The sequence below is a fragment of the Miscanthus floridulus genome, chromosome 3 (assembly GCF_019320115.1).
Source record: "Miscanthus floridulus cultivar M001 chromosome 3, ASM1932011v1, whole genome shotgun sequence".
NCBI classification, from domain to species: domain Eukaryota; kingdom Viridiplantae; phylum Streptophyta; class Magnoliopsida; order Poales; family Poaceae; genus Miscanthus; species Miscanthus floridulus.
Genome location: NC_089582.1, coordinates 119,097,866 through 119,118,505, shown reverse-complemented (window position 1 = coordinate 119,118,505; position 20,640 = coordinate 119,097,866). Strand labels below are relative to the sequence as shown.

The 20,640-nt window shown below is 50.0% G+C and overlaps 1 protein-coding gene across 1 annotated transcript; it reads left to right on the top strand.

The window, feature by feature from the left end:
• Positions 1–7,446: 7,446 nt before the first annotated feature.
• LOC136544284 (uncharacterized) lies at positions 7,447–8,916 on the top strand. Its single transcript, XM_066536502.1, has 2 exons — positions 7,447–7,980; positions 8,764–8,916. The coding sequence occupies exons 1-2, from the start codon at positions 7,447–7,449 to the stop codon at positions 8,914–8,916; spliced, it is 687 nt and encodes a 228-aa protein (XP_066392599.1).
• The last annotated feature ends 11,724 nt before the right edge of the window (positions 8,917–20,640 follow it).

Below are 20,640 nucleotides of genomic sequence, written 5' to 3'. Positions count from 1 at the left end.
ATGAAGCATCAGGGGTGTTGACTTTGGTGGTGACATACCATCCAAACCTAGACTTCGCCACTATCTGCAGCGGGTATGCCGATGGCTTGAGCACGGAGGCATCCAATCTCTCGGGGAGAGCTTGCTGCTGCATGCAAGGTTGGTGGTAGAGCAAGTCTCTGTGTAGTGGGTGATGGATTCCTACCATGAGGACATGGCTAGAAGTGTGCGTTGGGGGGACATCGCCTAGCCTGCAGATGGCATGGAGCCTGGGTTAGAAGTGGACATCGCCCCGCCTTCAACTGAGCCAAATGTCGTCCTGTTGGGGAGTGAGCAGCCCACGCCTTTGCCAGTCGCACCAACAGCAGATGCCACCGAGCAGCCCTAATAGCTTGTAAAGTATAACTAGTTTAGTCACTGTTCGCCTAAAGGGTTGTTTAGCCCGTTTAAACACTGTGTAAATGATACACGGTGGTGCGTCGTTTCTGTTTAATCACCCATTTACCCCGTTTAATTGGCCGTTTAGCCCGTTTAATAGGACGTTTTGCCCGAATACTAGCTAAACGGTAGGTGACCGACTATTTACCATTTAGCATTTAGGAAAACACTGAGTTTAGTAGATGCAAAAAGTTTAAGTTCATGGGGGATCCCCCGTGTAAACATTCTTGTGTACTCAATGACTATAGTCGGTTTCATTTTTTGTGATGGAGTCACTCTGTTTGGGGAAGCTTGTCCCATTTGTTCCTTAGTTTTACCTTAGCATAATTTTGTTTTTTATTTCCTCTTTTTCATACATGCCCGTTTGTCCCGTAGGCTGCAATCTTAGGAGCCCAGAGGTGGCCCGCGAGGCTCAGCTACTCGTAACCATAGGTAGAGATAGGGTGTGATTAGTCGGAATATTTTAAATCAAAGCTACGTAAGGCAATTTAAAGGAACGAACTACCCTTTTGTTTGGGTAGGAAGGAGTTTCACCATATGATAGTAAACAAAAAAGAGAGCTAGTAGTGCCCCCCCCCCCCGTGGAGCCCCCAAGTGACCTGGGCCAAAAGTGTTCGGGTCGGGGTGTTTTTATAGCAGCAAACGTTAAGTAAACAATGGTAAGACTAAATTTTAGGGGAAAAATTGACATAGCAGTTCCAAGCAATGGTGAAACTGTTGTCGTTGTCATCCTTCAGTCTGTAGGCGTTCGGTCGGATCACCTTGACCTTCAGTCGTTCGGATCCTTGCCTGCTATGCCCCCTTTCTTGGCCGCTGCCTCTTCCCCTTTTTCTTCCTTTGGCTCGCCAGCCTATCGCAGAAGGCGCTTGAGGAGCTCGCAGTCCATTTAGAGGAGTTTGATAGGGTAGGCATGGTTGGTGCATAGGCTCTCCATGAGCACATGGAAGTGGCCCAAAAGGTCCTACTGGGGTTGCTTGCCCGTGTGATCAGCCGTGGCGACCAACACGGAGTTAGCCGATCGGCGGTGATCTTTTCTGTTCTTTTTCCCCCTCTACGAGGAGGGGCCCTTGTCCTGATCCTAGCACTTGGCCTTGCCTTTGCCTCGGCCTCCATTGGAGCGCTGTTGGAGTGGCGCTCACTAGAAGCGTTGGACAAAGGCCCATGGTCCTAGGCCATCCGGGCTAGGACTCTGGTCGCTGCTACGAGCATCTCGGTTTAGCCTGACCCACTCATGTACAGGCTATTAGTGTGGAGCGGTCACCAAGTCAAGATGAGGCAGAGATGTGGCCTCTTGTGCCATGCTTGGTGGCTGTAGCGGTGAGCGTGTGGAGCGATTCATCTGGTGTGTCCCCACTCCCCTAGTGGGGAGAGAGGCCACGAGTTGGTGTCATGATGCAGAGCTCTCTGCCTGTTGAATAGCGGTAGTCTCCACTAGTACCTAGAGGTTCTGATGGATCGCCTGTTCCTAGGGTTCGTTCAACTCAAGAAGGCCACGAAGAAGCATTACTGTAGTGGCGATGTTCTGATTGGCCCGAGTGAACTATGGGGGATCATTCCCCCTATCCATGGTGTTGCGCTGGACCCCACAGGCATGACACTGGGCGCTGCTTGCTAGTTTATGTGCACAGGGCATAGTGTGGTGCATCGAGCGCACTATGCAGTCGGCAGCTGGTTTAGCCGCTGTTGTCATAGCTCCTCGCCATGCTCTCATGTGAGATTGGGGGTCTCTGCATGAGGGTCTAGAGTGGTGTGAGTCTACAAGGACTCCATCACCACTGGTGGCTGTCCTAGAGCATCCGCCATAGCGCACTCCTAGGATGAACAGTGGCTAGGTGCCACATCGCTGATGCTGGAGCCATCACTCTCAACATCATAATCCATGAGGTCGAGGAAACAAGTGGGAGCATAGCTCGCCATCCCCATGAATTTAGATGTGAGAGGGGGTAGCGTCGGCATCCTTGGGAGCCCCCAGGCATATGCGTCCATGAGAGACGCGAGGTCGTAGGGGAACCGGTCATATGGTGGTCATGGTGGGGACAACAGGGTCCCTCTGGATAATCAGTGGAAGATATAGAATAGCAAGTAAATAATAGCATGTACATTACTCACAGCAGGGTTTAAGCAGAGAGTTTGCTTGGAATGAAGCGCAAATGCCTCATCATTGAAGTCATCGTGCGTCCCAGAGCCGATGGAGGTCACCCCTCTGATAGGCGCTAGAATGAGTGCCTCCTCGTGGAGGTGTAGTACGCCAAGCCGATCGGCGATGAAGTCTAGGCTTCCAAAGAGGAAGGCCTAGGATGGTTTGAAGATGGGTGGAACCCACATCCCAACTGGTGGGAGTGCAGGAAACTCTAGTGGGCCGAAGTGAGTCGTATTGCCTGAGCCTGCCATGGTGAAGGCTGCAGAAAAGTGGGTCATCCAATGACCAAAAAGTGTTGAACATACAGCATCTTCTCCACGGACAGCGCCAACTATCGGTATAGAAAGTGACCAACAAGTAAATATTTGTAGTTTTGCCTATATTGTGATTAGAGGTGGCCTAGCACTCGATGACATAGGGTTTATACTAGTTCAGGCGATGTGCCATACGTCTAGTTTGAGTCGATCGGTGACTTTATTCTTGAGCCTAAGTGCTCAAAGTTTGCAGTGAGGTTACAAACAAGAAGGAGAAAGATGGGGGTACAAGAGGTCTGGTCGGACTCCGGTCAGAAGGGCTGAGAGTGATGAGAGCCCCGCTATGAGCTAAGTGTTCAAGCATGTGCTTATGGTTCAAACCTAGCGGTTCTGTGGTTGTGAACTAGTGAACTTGATCGATCTAATGAATCTAAATCAACTTGAATGTTGGGAGAGATCGCATCCCCTTTTATAGATAAAGGGGATGGCCTTACAAGTGAGAGGGAGAGAGTACGTATGCTTCTTAGCCTTGTTGCCCATGCCAGTGGGTACAGGATGATGGTAGGCGCCCACAACACTATTTAAATGTCAGATGGACATGGGAGGTTGTGTCGTCTTGTTTAGGTATGGTAGATGTGGGTACCTGCTATACAGTTGACACCTAGAGGCATGTGAGGAGTTTCACCATGTTTACTTAGTATGGTAAATGTTGGCACCCACAATACTATCGATGCCCAGAGGTATGTGGGGGGAGCCTTACCATATCGAAGTTTAATGGCGCCCATAATACTATAGGGGAAAATGTCGGTGCCTACAACACTGCTTGGGTTCTGTCATGCCAAGGAGGTCGCAGGGTACTTGTTGGGTTCATAAACTCGGGGTCCCTCAGGGACCGGCTTCTACGCCAAGGCTCGGTCCAAGAGTCTAAAAACAATAGGGCATAGGAACGGTCTAGCAACTGGTTGGAAGGGTAGGCCCAAGAAGAGCAATGCACACTCATCGGCTACTTTGGCCCACCTATCCGACCGAAGCACTCAATTCAGGCTTTAGCCGCCTCTGGACAGCCTCTCCGATTGAAAGGCCTACCTCGAGCCCTACTTCCAACTCTGACCCCATGTCCCTCCGACTGGGAGCTCATAGGAACCTTGCTCACTGCTCTTCTCTGACCAGCGCACTCAGAGCCGACTGGAGCCATCTGACCGGGGGCACCCGTTCGGAAGGAACCAGAAGACATGTGGAGAAAGGCAAGGCAAGGCTCACAAGTCAAAACCACTGTACCAGGGACCATACCCTGTGTGAAACAGTACTCTACAGCTATCCTAACGCAAACAGTATTGTAGGCGTTGACATCTCCCCCTATAGTATTATAGGGGCCGCTAAAACTCCCATACGGTAAGCCCCCCATGTGTCTCAGGACATCGATAGCGGTATGGGCACCAGGATTTTCCGTACTAGGTGAACATAGCATGACTCCTCACATGCCACTAGGCATCAAATAATATTTGTAGGTACCGGCATCCATCCTTCCTGAAGAAGATAGCACGACCTCCCATGCACATCTGACATTCTACAGCGACATCAACAGTGTTGGGGGCACCTATCATTATCCAATCTTCATCAGCATGGGTAGCAAGGCTTAAAAGACATCCATACCCTCTCTCTCTCACCTATAGAGCCATCCCCTTCATCTATAAAAGGGGATGCGCTCCCTCCAACAAAGGGGACCGATTCAAGGAGGCCAGAGTTCCTTATATCGACATTGACACCTCAGAACCGCAGAACCACCAAGTTCCAACCGCAAGCACACGCTCGAACACCTAGCTCGTAGCGAAGTTCCTGTCACTCTTGGCCCTTCTGACCGGAGCTGACCGAACCTCTTGTACACCCCATCTTTCTCCCTCTCGTTTGTAACCCCACTGCAAACTTCGAGCACCTGGGCTTAGGAATAAAGTCACCGACCGACCCCGACTGGACGTAGGGCACGTTGCCTGAACCACTATAAATCCTGTGTTATTGAGTGCTAGGCCACCTTCGATCACAACATACAACAAAACTACAAATATTCACTAGTTAGTCACTTTCTGCACCGATAGTTGGCACCGTCCGTGGAGAAAACGTTGTACGTTCAATACTTTTTGGTCATCAGATGGCCCACTTTTCCGCCACCCTCATCCCAATGGGCTCGGGCGATACGATTCACTTTGGCTCATTGGAGTTCCCCGCACTCCCACCCATCGGGATGTGGGTTCCACCTATCTTTGTGCCATCCCAAGCCTTCCTCTTCAGAAGCCTAAACTTTGTCGCCGACCGACTCGGCATACTCTACCTCCACGAGGAGGCTCGCGACCCGGCACCCGTCGGAGGGACGTCCTCCATCAACTCCGGGATGCGCAACTTTGATGGTGTGGCATCTGTGCTTCATTCTGAGCAAACTCTCTGCTCAAACCTGCTATAAGTAATATGCGTACAACTACTCACTCTTTATTTACCATCTCTCACCAATCACCCGGTGGGAATATACCGCCCACGCCACAAACACCGTACGATCGGTTCCCCTATGGCCTCACATCTTCTGCAGACACACACGCTCAGGGGCTCTGAGGGATGCTGGCACCATCCCCCCTCATGTCCAAGTTCATGGGAATGGCAGGCTGCGTTCCTACCATTTCCCATGAGCTCTCAGATGCTGTGGGCGAGAGCGATGGTTCCAGCATCGGTGATGTGGCACTCCGACACTGTCCATCCTAGGAGTGCGCTATGGCGAACGCTCTGGGACAGCCACCGATGGTCGCAGAGTCTGCGCAAACTCACACCCCTCTAGACCCACATGCGGGGGCCCTCGTGTCTGCACAAGCACATGCTAAGGAATTACGACAACAACGACAGAACTAGCAGCCGCCCACACCGGCACCATTAGTATGGCCCATTACGCCCCATGCGCATGGCCTGGTGGGCAGCACCAGGGGTCATGCCCATCAGGTCTAACATGACATCATAAACGAGGGGAATGATCTCCCTCAATTCGCTCGGGCTGGCCAGAACATCACCGCTGCGGCAATGCTTCTGCATAGCATTCTCAAGCCCATCGACCCCTAGGAGCGGGCAGTCTATCGAAACCTCCGAGTTCTAGTAGAAGCCACCACCATCCAATAGGCAGAAAGCTCCACGTCGTGACTCCGACCCACGCCCTCTCTCCCCACCAGGGGGATGAGGACGCACCAGACAGATCGCTCCATTCACTCGCCGCCACAGCCATTAGGCCTGGCTCAGGGTGCGGTAATCACGCCATGCTCCAACCTAATGCCTACTCCACACCAACCACCAGTACACGGGTAGCCCGATCTACACTAGGACGCCCACAGCGTCATCGACAACCGACGTCAGGCTCGATGCAATAGTGATGTCCACCGTGCGGTAGCAGGCAACACGGACCCTGGCCAAACCATCGAGGGAAGTGGTGAAACGTGCCCCAGGTGCGGCCGCCAGCCAAACGACTGGAGCCTTAGCCCTAAGGGCCCAGGGCCATGGGCCTTTAGTTGGTGTTTCTAGCCGCCCACCAACATCACCAAATACACTAGGGAGACCAACCTAGGCATTTGGCTCGAAGACTTCCGACTCGCCTGTCGGGCCGGAGGAGTGGATGATGACAATTTCATCATCCAATACCTTCCCATTTGCTTGGGGGAACATGTTCGGGCATGGCTCAAATTCCTTCTGCACAACAGCATCCGCAACTGGACAGACCTCAAGAGGGTCTTCGTCGGGAATTTCCAGGGGATGTATGTCCGCCCGGGAAACTCCTAGGACCTCAAGAGCTATCACCAGGAGCCTAATGAGTCCCTACGGGATTACATCCGTAGGTTCTCCCAATGATGCAACTCCCTCCCTGATGTCATCGACGCAGACGTCATCAGCGCGTTCCTCTCTAGGACAAACTATGAGTCCCTGATCCACAAGCTTAGCTGCTTGAAACCCTGTACCACCTGCGACCTGCTCGACATTGCCACCAACCACACCTCTGGTGAGGAGGTGGTTGGAGTGGTCTTCGGTGGAGGTCGGGACAAGCTCAAAGCCAAGTGCACGGATCTAGACAACGGCCCCTCTACACCGAGGGGCAAGAAAAACAAAAAAGATCGACGCCGGTCGGACAACCCCATGTTGGTCGCTGTGGCCGATCGCATGGCCAGGCAGCCCTAGCACGAACTGCCTGACCACTTCAACAAGCTCATAGATGGCCCATGCCCCAACCATGCCTACCCCGTCAAACACCTCTACAAGGTGTGCGAGCTACTCAAACGTTTCCTCCGACAGGCCAGCGGGCCAAAGGAGGGAGATGGCAAGGAACCGGCAGCCAAGAGGGGAGGTGTGGGAGGCAAGGATGGAGACGGCTTCCCTGAACCCAAAGAGTGCATCATGATCTTTGGCGGGTCTAACGCCATCTGGACTAAACTCCAGCATAAGGTACGCTACAGGGAGGCATGTGCTGCCAAAACGGTCGTCCCCTCCTTCCTCAGCTAGTCGAAATCTCCAATCACTTTTGATCAGAGGGACCATCCCTCCTACGTCACAAGACTAGGATGCTACCCGCTCATCATCGACCCCATCGTCCGCAAGAAGCGCCTCACCAAGGTGCTAATGGATGGAGGTAGTGGCCTCAACATCCTATACATCGACACCCTCGATGCCGTGCGCATCCCCCAATCAGAGCTCCGCCTGATAGGCTCCCCCTTCCATGGGGTAATACTGGGAGCACAGGCATACCTGCTTAGACAGATCGATCTGCCCATCACATTCAGTAGCCGGTCCAACTTCCGCTCGGAGGTCCTCACCTTTGAAGTGGTGGACTTTCTAGGGTCCTACCATGCCATCTTCAGGCGGCCATGCTACACAAGATTCAAGGCAATCCCCAACTATACTTATCTCAAGCTGAAGATGCTGGGACCAAATGGCGTCATCACCGTGAGTAGCGCCTTCTCGCACGCCTTCGAGTGCGACCGTGAGCGCTACGAGCTCGCCACCGCGGTCGTTAACTCGTTCGAGCTCTCGCAGCTCAGGGAGTTGTCAACCCTAGTAGTCCTAGACTACAACAAACCAACCTCCTCGATGACCTTCCACCCACTCAAGGAAACCAAGGCAGTGGGTGTCAACCCCACCGACCTAGCCAAAACGGTACGAATTGGGACCCAGCTCTCGGCCCAATAGGAATGTGAGCTCGTTGGCTTCCTATGCGATAATCACAATGTCTTCGCATGGTAGCCTTCTGACATGCCGAGGATACCATAGGAGGTCGCCGAGCATACACTATGCCTTATCCTAGGCTCAAAGCCCGCCAAGCAATGCCTATGTTGTTTCAACAATGAGAGACGCAGGGCCATAGGCGAAGAGATTGCCAAGCTCCTAGCAGCCGAATTCATCAGGGAGGTTTTTCACTCCGACTGGCTCACCAATCCTGTCCTTGTTAGGAAAAAGACCAGGAAATGGAGAATGTGTGTTGATTATACTGGACTCAACAAGGCATGTCCAAAGGATCACTTTCCTTTACCGCGCATAGACCAGATAATCAACTCCACTTTGGGTTGCAAGATCCTCTCCTTTCTAGACGCCTACTCAGGCTATCACCAGATCGCGATGAAAGAGTCCGATCAACTCGCAACCTCATTCATCACCCCGTATGGTTCATACTGTTATGTAACCATGCCTTTTAGCTTGAAGAACGCTGGTGCCACCTACCAAAGGTGCATGCAGCAATGCTTCGCTGACCAAATCGACCCACCTGATCAGCCTAATCAGGTCAAACGGCTGAAACCAACAATCACCGTCTATGTTGATGATATAGTGGTCAAAATGGCTTGAGCGTGCAATCTGATCACAAACTTAGCCGCAACATTTGCGAACCTCTAAAGGTTCAACATCAAGCTGAATCCTGAAAAATGTGTTTTTGGGGTTCCAAAGGGGAAGCTGCTCAGATACATTGTATCTAAGTGCGGCATCGAAGCCAACCCCAAAAAGATTGTAGCCATCTCCAACATGGGTCCCATACGCAATGTCAAGGGCATACAGAGGCCCATCGGCTACCTGGCTGCCCTAAGCCGCTTCATCTCCTAGCTCGGCAAAAGGGGGATGCCACTCTACAAGCTCCTCAAAAAGACAGATGCCTTCGTCTGGACCGAGGAAGCCCAGTAGGCTCTCAAAAGCCTCAAAACATCCCTGATGTTGGCCCCAATCCATGTCGCTCCTGAGCGGGGAGAACCCCTCCTCCTTTACATCGTGGCAAGTAACCACGTGGAGAGCGCCGCCCTGGTCATCGAGAGGGAGGAACCAGGACACCGGCTCAAGGAACAGTGACCCATATACTTCATTGGAGAAGTACTTACTAACCCCCAAGGTCTGGTACCCTTAGGTGCAGAAACTCCTATACGCCATACTGATGGCAACCAGGAAGCTCCTACACTACTTCACCGACCACGAAGTCACAGTCGTCACCTCATACCTGCTCAGAGACATCATCCACAACCGCGATGCCATGGGACAAATCTCGAAGTGGGCACTTGAACTCATGGGCCATGACATTAGATATAGCCCTCACACCGCTATTAAGTCTTAGGCTCTCATGGATTTTGTCGCCAAATGGATAGAGGTCCAGCTGTCGACCCCAGACGTCACCCACGAGTACTGGACAATGTACTTTGACGGGTCCGTAATGGCACCTGGCTCGGGGGTGGGGGTGGTTCTGATCTTCGTGGATGGGAGTAGGCTCTGCTATGCCATCCGCCTCCACTTCCTAGCTTCAAACAATGCCACGGAGTACAAGGCCCTTATCAACAGGCTCTGCATCGCTGTCGAGCTCGGAGCTACGCGACTCCACGTCCGCGGTGACTTGGAACTAGTCGTTGATCAGGTCATGAAGGAGTCCTACTGCAAAAGCCCCCTCATGACAGCATACTACCAAGAGGTGCGCAAGCTCGAGGACAAATTCCAGGGGATCGAACTACATCACATCCCTCGAAGGGATAATGATGCTGCCAATTTCCTCGCAAAACTGGCTGCCAGGCGGGAACCATCCCCAAGCGAGGTCTTCATCAACGACATCCATGAACCGTTTGTCCACACCCTAGAAGGCCCAACCTAGACACACCCCGACGCCTTGCCAGTGCTCAGGGGCTCTGACCCTAGCACCCAGCCATTGCTCGGGGACCCCGACCCTAGTACCTCTACGACACCTGTGAACTTCGCCATACTGGCACTCAATCAAACTGACTAGCGAGTATCGCTACTCACCTACCTCCTCGAGGAGGTTCTCCCACCCAAAAGGGCTGAAGCCTGATGGATCGCTCGACGTGCAAAGACCTTCATCGTGCTCGGTGACGAGCTCTACAAACAGAGCCCATCAAGAGTACTCATGAGGTGTATCCCCACCGACCAAGGGAGGCAGCTCCTCCTCGAGGTCCATGCCGACATTTGCAGGCATCACGTGGCCCCAAGGTCGCTGGTCAGAAAAGCCTTCCGCCAAGGTTTTTACTGGCCAATCGCGCTATGAGATGCGGAGAAGGTCGTCCGCAGGTGTGAAGGATGCCAGTTCTACGCTCGACAAACCCATTTGCCAGCACAGGAGCTCCAAACCATCCCCATCACCTGGCCATTCATAGTCTAGGGCCTCGACATGGTAGGACCCCTCAAAAAGGCCCTAGGCGGTTTCACTCACCTACTCATACTAATCGACAAATTCACCAAGTGGATAGAGGCCAAACCCATCACCAATGTCCTGTCAGAGGAGGCAGTCAAATTCTTCCTCAACATCATCTACCGGTTCGGTGTTCCTAACTGTATCATCACTGACCATGGGAGCAACTTCACTAGAAAAAAGTTCCTAGACTTTAGCAATGGATACGATATCAGGATCGACTGGGCTTCAGTCGAACATCCATGAACTAACAGTCAGGTCGAACGTGCCAATGGCATGGTCCTCCAAGGACTTAAGTCATGCATCTTCAATCAACTCAACAAGTACGCTGGGCGTTGGCTAGCAGAGGTTCCAATGATCCTCTGGAGCCTAAGAATGACCCCAAACCGAGCCACGAGATTCACACCCTTCTCTGGCCTATGGGGCTGAGGCAGTATTGCCCTCCGACCATGACCACGGCACACCAAGAGTGAAGGCTTTCGACCACGACTGAGCCATGGAGGCTCAACAAGATGCGGTCACCTACTTGAAGAGGCCCATGAAACAACCATCGTTTGCTCCGCTCGCTACCAACAAACCCTCCGTAGGTACCATGAAAGGAAGATTAGGGGAAGGATACTTGAAGTCGGTGATCTCGTGCTCTAGAGGACCCAGTCAACAAAGGAAAAGCACAAGCTCTCTCCACCATGGGAAGGGCCCTATATGGTGATCGAAGTAATCCAACCGGGCACCTACCGACTGGAGGACAACAACGGCAACGCTCTCACCAACACTTGGAACAATGAACAGCTACGTCATTTTTCCCCTAAATATGGTCTAAACCGCTTTTTAGTTAAAACATGCTCCCATAAGAGCACCCCTGCCCGAAACACTTTCAGCCAGGGTCGCTCAGGGGCTCCATAAGGGTATAATATTGTATATTACCTCCTTTTTCTTTTGTCATCACATAACAAACAACTTTGTCCCCGAACAGAAACACATTCCATGTCCTTGATTACCCTACGTAACTCTATTCTTACTACGAACCGAACGCACCCCGCCTTTCCCTACAGACGCGAGCAGTCGAGCCCTACGGGCCACGCCCTGGACTCCCAAGGTCATACCCTATGGGACAAATGGGTAGGTATGAGAGAGAAAGGGTAAGAACAAAGGTTATGCTAGGATATAAATAGGGAAAGCATATCGTGGTTCTGTCACAAGGTTATGCTACGAACTCACCCACAAACTTAACTTTTACATTTTCTACTATTGCAAATACCACTGCGACCGCCAAGGACCTGCTCGGTTCCACTCCCTTGGCTTCGGCAAGCACAAATGGATACCTCAAGGGCATCGCACCCATAGATGTTCAGTAGGAGAACAGGGGATCAAGGTCCTGGTCAGACATTTCCAACTAAAGCCCTCCAAACCCTGTCACTCCAATCGTCAAGGTAAGTACTATCAAACCCCCTCTATTTCATTACAATCATTCATACATCCATATGCGCATTCATCTCATACGCCTGAACCCCCCGGATAGTTAGGGCATGAACCGCCCAGGGGCTTAGGAACTAAGCATCACACGTGCAGCGAAATGCACCAGAATGCTCCGTGTTGCACCACGAAGCGGCGGTTGCCTCATTTGACATGAGCAAACTACAGAGCCAGGGGAGAAAACCGTAGATGAGCACCATGCGGCCTTCGCCTGGTCTGGCAAACTGGGTCATCTCAACCTTCTTGTTCGATCCTAAACCTCTCGCCAAGCCCACAGAATCTCCATCAAGGGGAGGCCATTAGGCCACCCGGGTCGATCTCTGGAATGACCTAGGCATCTACCAGGTTGTAGGTAAAGGAGTAGTGGAATGCCACAAGAGGGCTATGCTGACCCCGTCACAAATGATGGACCCAGATTTCGCTCGATCACACCCGTTAGCGAGCTCACCGAGCTAGTCTTTGAGCCCGAGCGATCAGGATAGGCAACGAAACTTAGCCCCTCTGGTTGTGAGGAACCAAATGGGGTAGCGCAAAACAACTCACATCGACCCCCATGAAGGCCCAACAAGGCTCGGGGGCTCAAATGCTAAAAACCTTGGGACCGCAACTCTGAACTCACATCGATAGGATCTATGACATCCGGCTATGGCTTGGGACCGTGACTCCAAACTCGCGTAATGACTTCACTTCCGACTACGCTACAAAAAAATCCAGGGACCGTGACTCCGAACTCACGTAACAACTTCACTTCCAACAAAAACCGTGGGACCATGACCCCAAACTCACGTCGATAGGATCTACGACAACCGGCTACGGCCTGGGATTGCGACTCTAAACTCACATAACGGCTTCACTTCTGACTACACTCCAAGAAACCCTGGCCAAGGATCAGAACTCCAAACTCACGAAAAAACTAACTGAACTAACTACCTCGGCTGCCCAGGCTGCATCAACATCAGGACCCACGGGCTCTGTCTCGTCCGTCTCCAGAACTAACCATTTCAAAACCACGGCGCGCACCAACGCCCGGGTCTATCCAAACTAACTTCCTTGCCCGATCCATGGCACACATCGACACCGGGATCAATAAGTTCTGTTTCAATCCGATCTTTGCGCCTAAAAATGCCTCGACTACACAACGTCACCTTGGTTGACAAAATTCCATCTCAGACTAAAAACATGCACACACGCTTGCTAAAAATAAAACCCCCCAGATAGTTCCGCCCGAACCGCCTAAGGGCTTGGGGGCTACACCCGCGGGTACGCTCGCGCGCACCCGTCCATAAGACAAAAATCCCCCAGACGATTCTACCCGAATCACCCGGGGGCTCGGGGGCTCCTATCGAGTTCATAAACCCAAGGTCCCTCGGGGACCGGCTTCTGCGCCAAGGATTGGTCCAAGAGTCTAAAACAACAGGGCAAAGGAATGGTCCAGCAACCGATCGGAAGGCCAGGCCCAAGAAGAGCAACACCTGCTCATCGGCTACTTCGGCCCACCTATCCAACCAGAGCACTCAATTCAGGCTTCAGCCACCTCTAGACGGCCTCTTCGATCGGAAGGCCTGCCTCGAGCCCTACTTCCAACTCTGACCCCATGTCCCTCCGACTAGGAGCTCATAGGAACCCTACTCACCGCTCTTCTCCGACCGGCACACTCAGAGCCTACTAGAGCCATCTGACCAGGGGCACCTCGTTTGGAAGGAACCAGAAGACATGCGGAGAAAGGCAAGGCAAGGCTCACAAGTCAAAACCACTGTACCAGGGACCATACCCTATGCGAAACAGTACTCTGTAGTAACCCTGACACAAATAGTATTGTAGGCGCCGACATCTCCCCCTACAGTATTGTAGGGGCCGCTAAAACTCCCATACGGTAAGCCCCCCGCGTGTCTCTAGACATCGATAGCGGTATGGGCACCAGGATTTGCCGTACCAGGTGAACATAGTGCGACTCCTCACATGCCACTAGGCATCAAATAGTATTTGCAAGTACCGGTGTCCATCCTTCCTGAAGAAGATAGCACAACCTCCTGTGCGCATCTAACATTCTACAGCAACATCAATAGTGTTGGGGGCGCCTACCATTATCCAATCTTCATCAGCGTGGGCAGCAAGGCTTAAAAGACAACCATACCCTCTCCCTCTCACCTGTAGAGCCATTCCCTTCATCTATAAAAGGGGATGCGCTCCATCCAACGGAGGGGACTGATTCAAGGAGGCCAGAGTTCCTTAGATCGACATCGACACCTCACAACCACAGAACCACCAAGTTTTGACCGCAAGCACATGCTCGAACACCTAGCTCATTGCGAAGTTCCTGTCACTCTCAACCCTTCTGGTCGGAGCCGACCGGACCTCTTGTACACCCCATCTTTCTCCCTCTTGTTTGTAACCCCACTGCAAATTTCGAGCACCTAGGCTCAGAAATAAAGTCACCGACCGACCCCGACTAGATGTAGGGCACATTGCCCGAACTAGTATAAATCCTATGTCATTGAGTGCTAGGCCACCTCCGATCACAACGTACAGCAAAACTACAAATATTCACTAGTTGGTCACTTTCTACACTGATAGTACTATTCCTACAGGTGGATAGGGTATGGTCCCCGGTATTGCGGTTTGACTTGTGCGCCCTACCTTACTTTATCCATCTGTTCCCTAGTCCTAACCGAGCGGGCATCCCTGGTCAGTTAGTCCCAGTTCGCTCTGAATGCGCCAGTTGGAGAAGAGCAGTGAGCAGGGGTTTGGTGCATCCCCAATTGGAGGCGCGGGTTAGAGTTGGAAGTAGTGCTTTGGCCAGGCCTTCCCATCGGAGAGGCCGTCCGGAGGCGGGTTGGAGACCAAATCGAGCGCTCTGGTCGAAGAGGTGGGCTGGAGTCAGAAACGGGCGCCATTCCTCCTCGGTTAGGCCTTCCAGTCTGTGATTGCATCACCCTTCTGGCCTATTATTTAGGTACTTGGGCTAGCCCATGAGTTGTGTGTTGTTTGCAATATTTGCCTACTGGGCCGAGCCTCTATTGGGAAGCCGGTCCATGAGGGACCCCGGGTTTATGAACCCGACACTTATCAAATACACAAAAATAAGACGAGTTGGGTTTAACACAGATCAAAGCCAATCAAGACTACTAGTACTACTAATATAAATGTTGGGACCGAGTGCACTCCGTTGGCAATAGTTTTACTCATAGCTCTATACCGTATAGTGTCCGACGAGATCAAATGTGCCGCATCTGGACTTTCTTACGAGTGTAGTAAAATATGAACAGCTATCTAGTTGCTCTGTTTTGGTGGCTCATTTCTCGATGTGTATCTCGAAAGGCGTGCTCCTCAGAGATCGTGGAGATGTGGCCTCACCTTACCTCCCACTATCGCTCGGCATTTGCTGGAACTCCATCGGCCGTGCGTGTCCCTTCTATAAAAGCAGAGGAAAAAACAGGGGAGTCAGTACAGTTGCCTTATAACCTTGTGAACTCACCTTTCCTCCTCGCCGCCTCCTCCCTAGCACCTCGTTCTTCAAGCTTGAACTATGGCGGCAAAGAAGCGTCCAAGGAAGGAGATGATGGTGCGGGACCTAGACATGACTAGGTAGGCTCTCCATGTGGAGAACTGGGAGGCGGAGCGGTTGTGGTCATGCCTCTCTGTTGTGGAGACGACCTCATCACAACTGATAGGGAGACGATCGTGGCTGAAGCCGCAGCGGGTTAAGCGTAGGCGCAGCTTGCTAGTATGGCATTGTCATTATCATATCTTCTTGTTTTATGTGGCTCCACATCTTATTAATTGGTAGGGTTTTCTTTGTTCTTGCTCTTTCAGCCATCATGGAGCAGCTAAACATCGTGTCCATGCTACCGGTGGGGCCAAACTTCCTTGAGCACGTCCATGCTCTGCCGGTGCAGATCTGGGAGCTAGTGACGCATGGCATTCACCATAGGGCTATGTTAGCCCTGGCCACCGCCCACCTCCATTTAGACACAGACTTGTATGCGGTGGAGCTGAGGTTCCCACCAAAGCTGCCAGTCCAAAGGGCTTCATAGGGTTTTTCCTATAGGATTTGGATCCTTCAAAAATCCTATTTCTCGTCCATTTCAAAGGAGCCATAAGTTTTTGAGTTTTTTTGTTCATTTCTCGGGATTCTATTTTTCAGTGTTGGTGGTCCCTGAAACAAACGAGGAGATCTGCCCGCACAAAAAATTGATTTTCGGCAAAAATTTCACACCGCGCCGAGCAATGTCGCCAACACGCACAAAAAATTAGATGTCTCTCTTTTGCCCTTCGCTCAGAAATTAGGTCTACCATGCCATCGCTTTCAGACAAGGGTATCTGTGGTACTATGATGGCCATGTAAAAGCGCAAGGAGTTGCCGTCTCCGCCTCTATTCCATCCTCCAGCCACCACCGTCTCTCCTCCCGCTCCAAATCCTAGCCCCATGGCCTTCCTCTTCACTCTCTAGCTGCCCCCTCTACCACCCCTCTTCTAACCCTAGGTGTCATCAATCTCCACTCTCTAGTCGCACCCTCTCTCATAGCTTTCTGAACCCTAGCTGGAGCCAGATCCCCTTTGATTCATCGATAGCAGGTCAGCTAATGGCGGAAGGACCGCGTCGATGACGGTATAGGCTAGATTCAGATCCCCTACTTCGACACCTGTCATGACCAGCCAGATCTAAACCCTAGCCAGAGCTAGATCTGGTACCCCTTCGTCAACGCCAGCCACACTAGTTCTACGACCACGATGACAAGACGGTTGTGCCGACAACGAAGCATAGCTAGGGTATGCGGAGGAAGAGGTACCCAAATTCCTTTTATGATGTGTGTTGTATTGTAATGGTTCAACCTGGGATATGTAGATAGCAATGGGGTTATATATTTCCTATAGTTGAGTGTAGCTGACATGTGCTTTATTGGATTAATGACTTCCGTATAAGCTGTAGTTACTAGTTAGGCGCTTATTTGCATACTGTTGCTTTCTGTTATGTTGACATTCGCTAGAAGCTTTAGTTAATAAATACCTTTGTAATCTAGATGAACAACCGCTAACTACTTTTGAATGAGAGCGGGAGGCACAAGTCACAAAGAATCATAGAAAGATGGAAGAACCAGGGATGGTTGTTGAGGGATTTGGTGATACAGATTAAACATATTCAGATTTATAAGATGAGCCAGTGGCCCTTGTAGTTGAGGTGCTTGTTCTATCTTGTATTGAGTTCGGGCGAAAGGGGCCAGGGGGTGGGGAGGTGGGGTGCAGATAGCAATGCAATGCTCTGGTGTCTGGATAGCAATGCAATTCGTATATGTTTTCTGCTTAAATTTGTTTCTCCAATTTCAGTGTCTGGTTCGAAGAAGCTGCGGAGGAGGCTTCACCAGTAGGACAAAAGGCAGCACTGATATCAGTCCTAGAGGAAGGCAGTCCAAGAGAGTGAAGTCACATGACCTAGAGAGTTGACTCATGAATCTAAGAAGAACAAGCAAAACTGTGCAAAAGCGAAGTGCCACCAGGCTACAGGATCTCGCTCCTATGCTGTCTAGCTGCAATCATTTGTAAGTGATGGTTGTATTTTATTATTACTCTAGCCTTTGTATAAATAGAAACACATATGCGTTGTTAATAGAAGCAATAGTGGCAGGAGCCTAAGGCCTCCTTTGGAACGCAGGATCGGAAAAATGTCAGAACAGGAAAAATACAATAATATGATTGGAATGCATATGAAAAAACAAATGAATAAAAAATAAAGGAATTTTGTTAGAAGGGGCATTTAGTTTGGTACAGGAAAAACATAGAAAACCAATACAATGAGGTTTCACTGGATGTTTTTCCTTTATTTTTCCTATGAAAGTTGAAGGATAGGAAACTTTCCTATGGTTTTTCTTCCCTCATTTCTTCCTGTGAACCCAAGGCCTCTACTGTGCTGATTCCATAGGATTACTGATTTCTACATTTTTTCTTTGAAAATCCTATGAACCAAAGGGGCCCTAAATTTGGCATCATCATTTAATTTTGAAGTTGCAATACCTGTGCATTGTGCTTATGTAATTCATATATGTAAACTATTGTTTACTATTTGAATTTCATAGTATATAATCCATATCAGTACCTGTGTGTTGTGCTTATATAATCCATATCAATATGAAACCTGCATTACCTGTTATGAACTGATCTCTTGGGTTTTCAATTAAAGTCCTCTTCCACTATCTATAACCTAATGTTTACTGCTTGAATTTCACAGGAAGCTATGGAAACTATGCGAGCAGAACCTATTGCTGATGGGCACAAACCAATGACAAGTGCTGGTATTGTTCCCATGGTGCTTTGCCTCTCCCATGACCAGGTCCACTCCCAGGTCAGCGGCAACACCCTTTTTTTGAAGAATGCTTGTATCCTGATAAGCTCCGCTAGAACAGAGACATCGGCGGAGAGAATGCTTCGAGAACAGCTTGTTGCTAAACAGCAAAGTTCCGCTAACCTTGTCGAACAAATGGATGAATTGAAGAGGAAGACAGAAAAGACTGAAAAGGAGTTTGAGGAGTTCAAGATACAGCAACAGGAGGAGTACAATGAGCTACGTGAGGATATCATGCACTTTAGCTCTTCTTCTAGTAACTCTCAATCATCAACTCTGCTAGCTTGATGTAGTGAACATTTGTGGTTTGATGTGTGTACTCGTGTGCTGGTTTGATGTGGTGAAACTATCAGCGGGTTGCTGCTGATGTGTAAACAACAATTTATTGTATTTTATTGTCATGCTGAAAAATTATGTAGACATCATCGAATAATTATGTAGTCAATCTGTGCAGCAGTGACGATCTTGAATTACTTTTATGATGAATTGATTATTGGGCACGTGGTAGAACCTGGGCAGGTCACGTGATCAAATAAAAATACAACACGTGGACGAACCAGTGCATGACACATGAAATAGCCATGGCACGACAGTGGCCTCATAAAAATTCAACACGTGGAAGGAAGTCGTCAAGCCACGTGGCCGAATAAAAAAACAAAAAGTGGACGAACAGCACCATGACACGTGGACGATAAGAAACGACCACGTGGACCAATAAAAATACGACACATAGTCTAATGAAGAATTGACATGTGACCCAATCGCAACACGACACATGTGCCAATAGAAAACTGACATGTGGAACAACAGGGGCCCGACACGTAGTCCATTAAGAACATGAAACGTGCAAGAACTAGGGATGGCCACGTTGTCCAATAACAATGTGACACGTACCCGAACCATCCTCAATGCAACCGGCTATAGCAGGTACACATGGAAAACATCTCCAATGGAAGCAACCGTCAGCTTGGATGCCCCCTTGCCACACATGCCAAAGCAGTTCTATGACGGTCAGTTTTCGTCATAGATCTATCCACATCTATGATAAATTTCTAGAATCGTCATAGAAGTTAAGGAATGACACGACTTCTATGACGAACCGTTTTCTGTCATAAACTCATCATAAAACTAAAATTATGACGAATTTAGCTCCTTCAGTGACGAAAACTATTCGTTATAGAAGTGGATATTTCTAATAGTGTATGGGGTACCCTACGTTCCGTGGAGATCGGTCTCTTATCTTGTATGCTCAAGAATTACATGGGCGCTGATGTGTTTGTCTAGCTATGAAAGCCTAGATTGTCTCGATACTAAGGGCTCCCTGCCTTACATTATATAATCTGAGAGGCAGGGTTACAGTTCAGATCCCGATCAGTTACAAGGAAACATATTGAATCCTATAGGATCTATGGGTACATGTTGGCTTCCAAGTCTCCTCTGTCGGTAGCTTGCTTTTCAAGTCGGTGACATACCACGTCTGGTTTGGGCTTCATCTTGGACAGCTTTGCCCCCCATCTGTATTGGGTCTTTCTCTAGGCGGTGAGGTACCTTAGGCTCGTAACACCAACAATAGCTCCCATGGACTTGCATGACGAGCTATTTAATAGTTCTATCCATCGGTTACTACCCTAAAGAAACGGTCTTCAGTCCTCTAGATAACGTGCACCATCAAGGTACTGTTTAAAATGAGGTTAAAGACACCTAGGGAACCCAAGGCGCCTCATCTTCCCCCACCCTTCTTGTTACGCTTGCGACAACGAGAATCTTGGGTCTGCACAGATCAATCCACCTACCCTGTCTCAAGGTTCAACTACAAAAGTCCAACGGCACTCCACAAAGCTTAGGTTCTCACATGTCAGACCTAAGAAAGACATCCAAGAGTAACAAACATGTTGAAAACTTGGCTTGATGAAGAACTCAAGTGCTTAAAATGTGGGAATGAAGCTCAAAGCACTCAATATTTCAATATCTAAACCTAATTGACTAATCTTCTCATATCCTTAGCCAATTCCGAGTGGGCTAGATGAACTTGGGCTCCAAGGAGTAGTTTTAAGTTTAGAACAATAGCAAGGCTAAAGAAAGTGGCGAGGGGGTATTTACACCAATAATGGACTTGACTGGTGACCAAAGAGGGCCAACGGGTGAATTGGGTCAGCAAAGACTTAACTATGTGTACTATTCATCGTCATGTGCTTTATCCGATGGAGAATATTGACCTAGAGTCTATAGTACTATTCACCATTAGCTCGTAGTCAGTTCTTCCAGTCGCACTCTTCTCAAGTCATCTGGTGCTCTCAATTGCACCACCGGACCGGACGGCACCTAATTATCCGTTAGA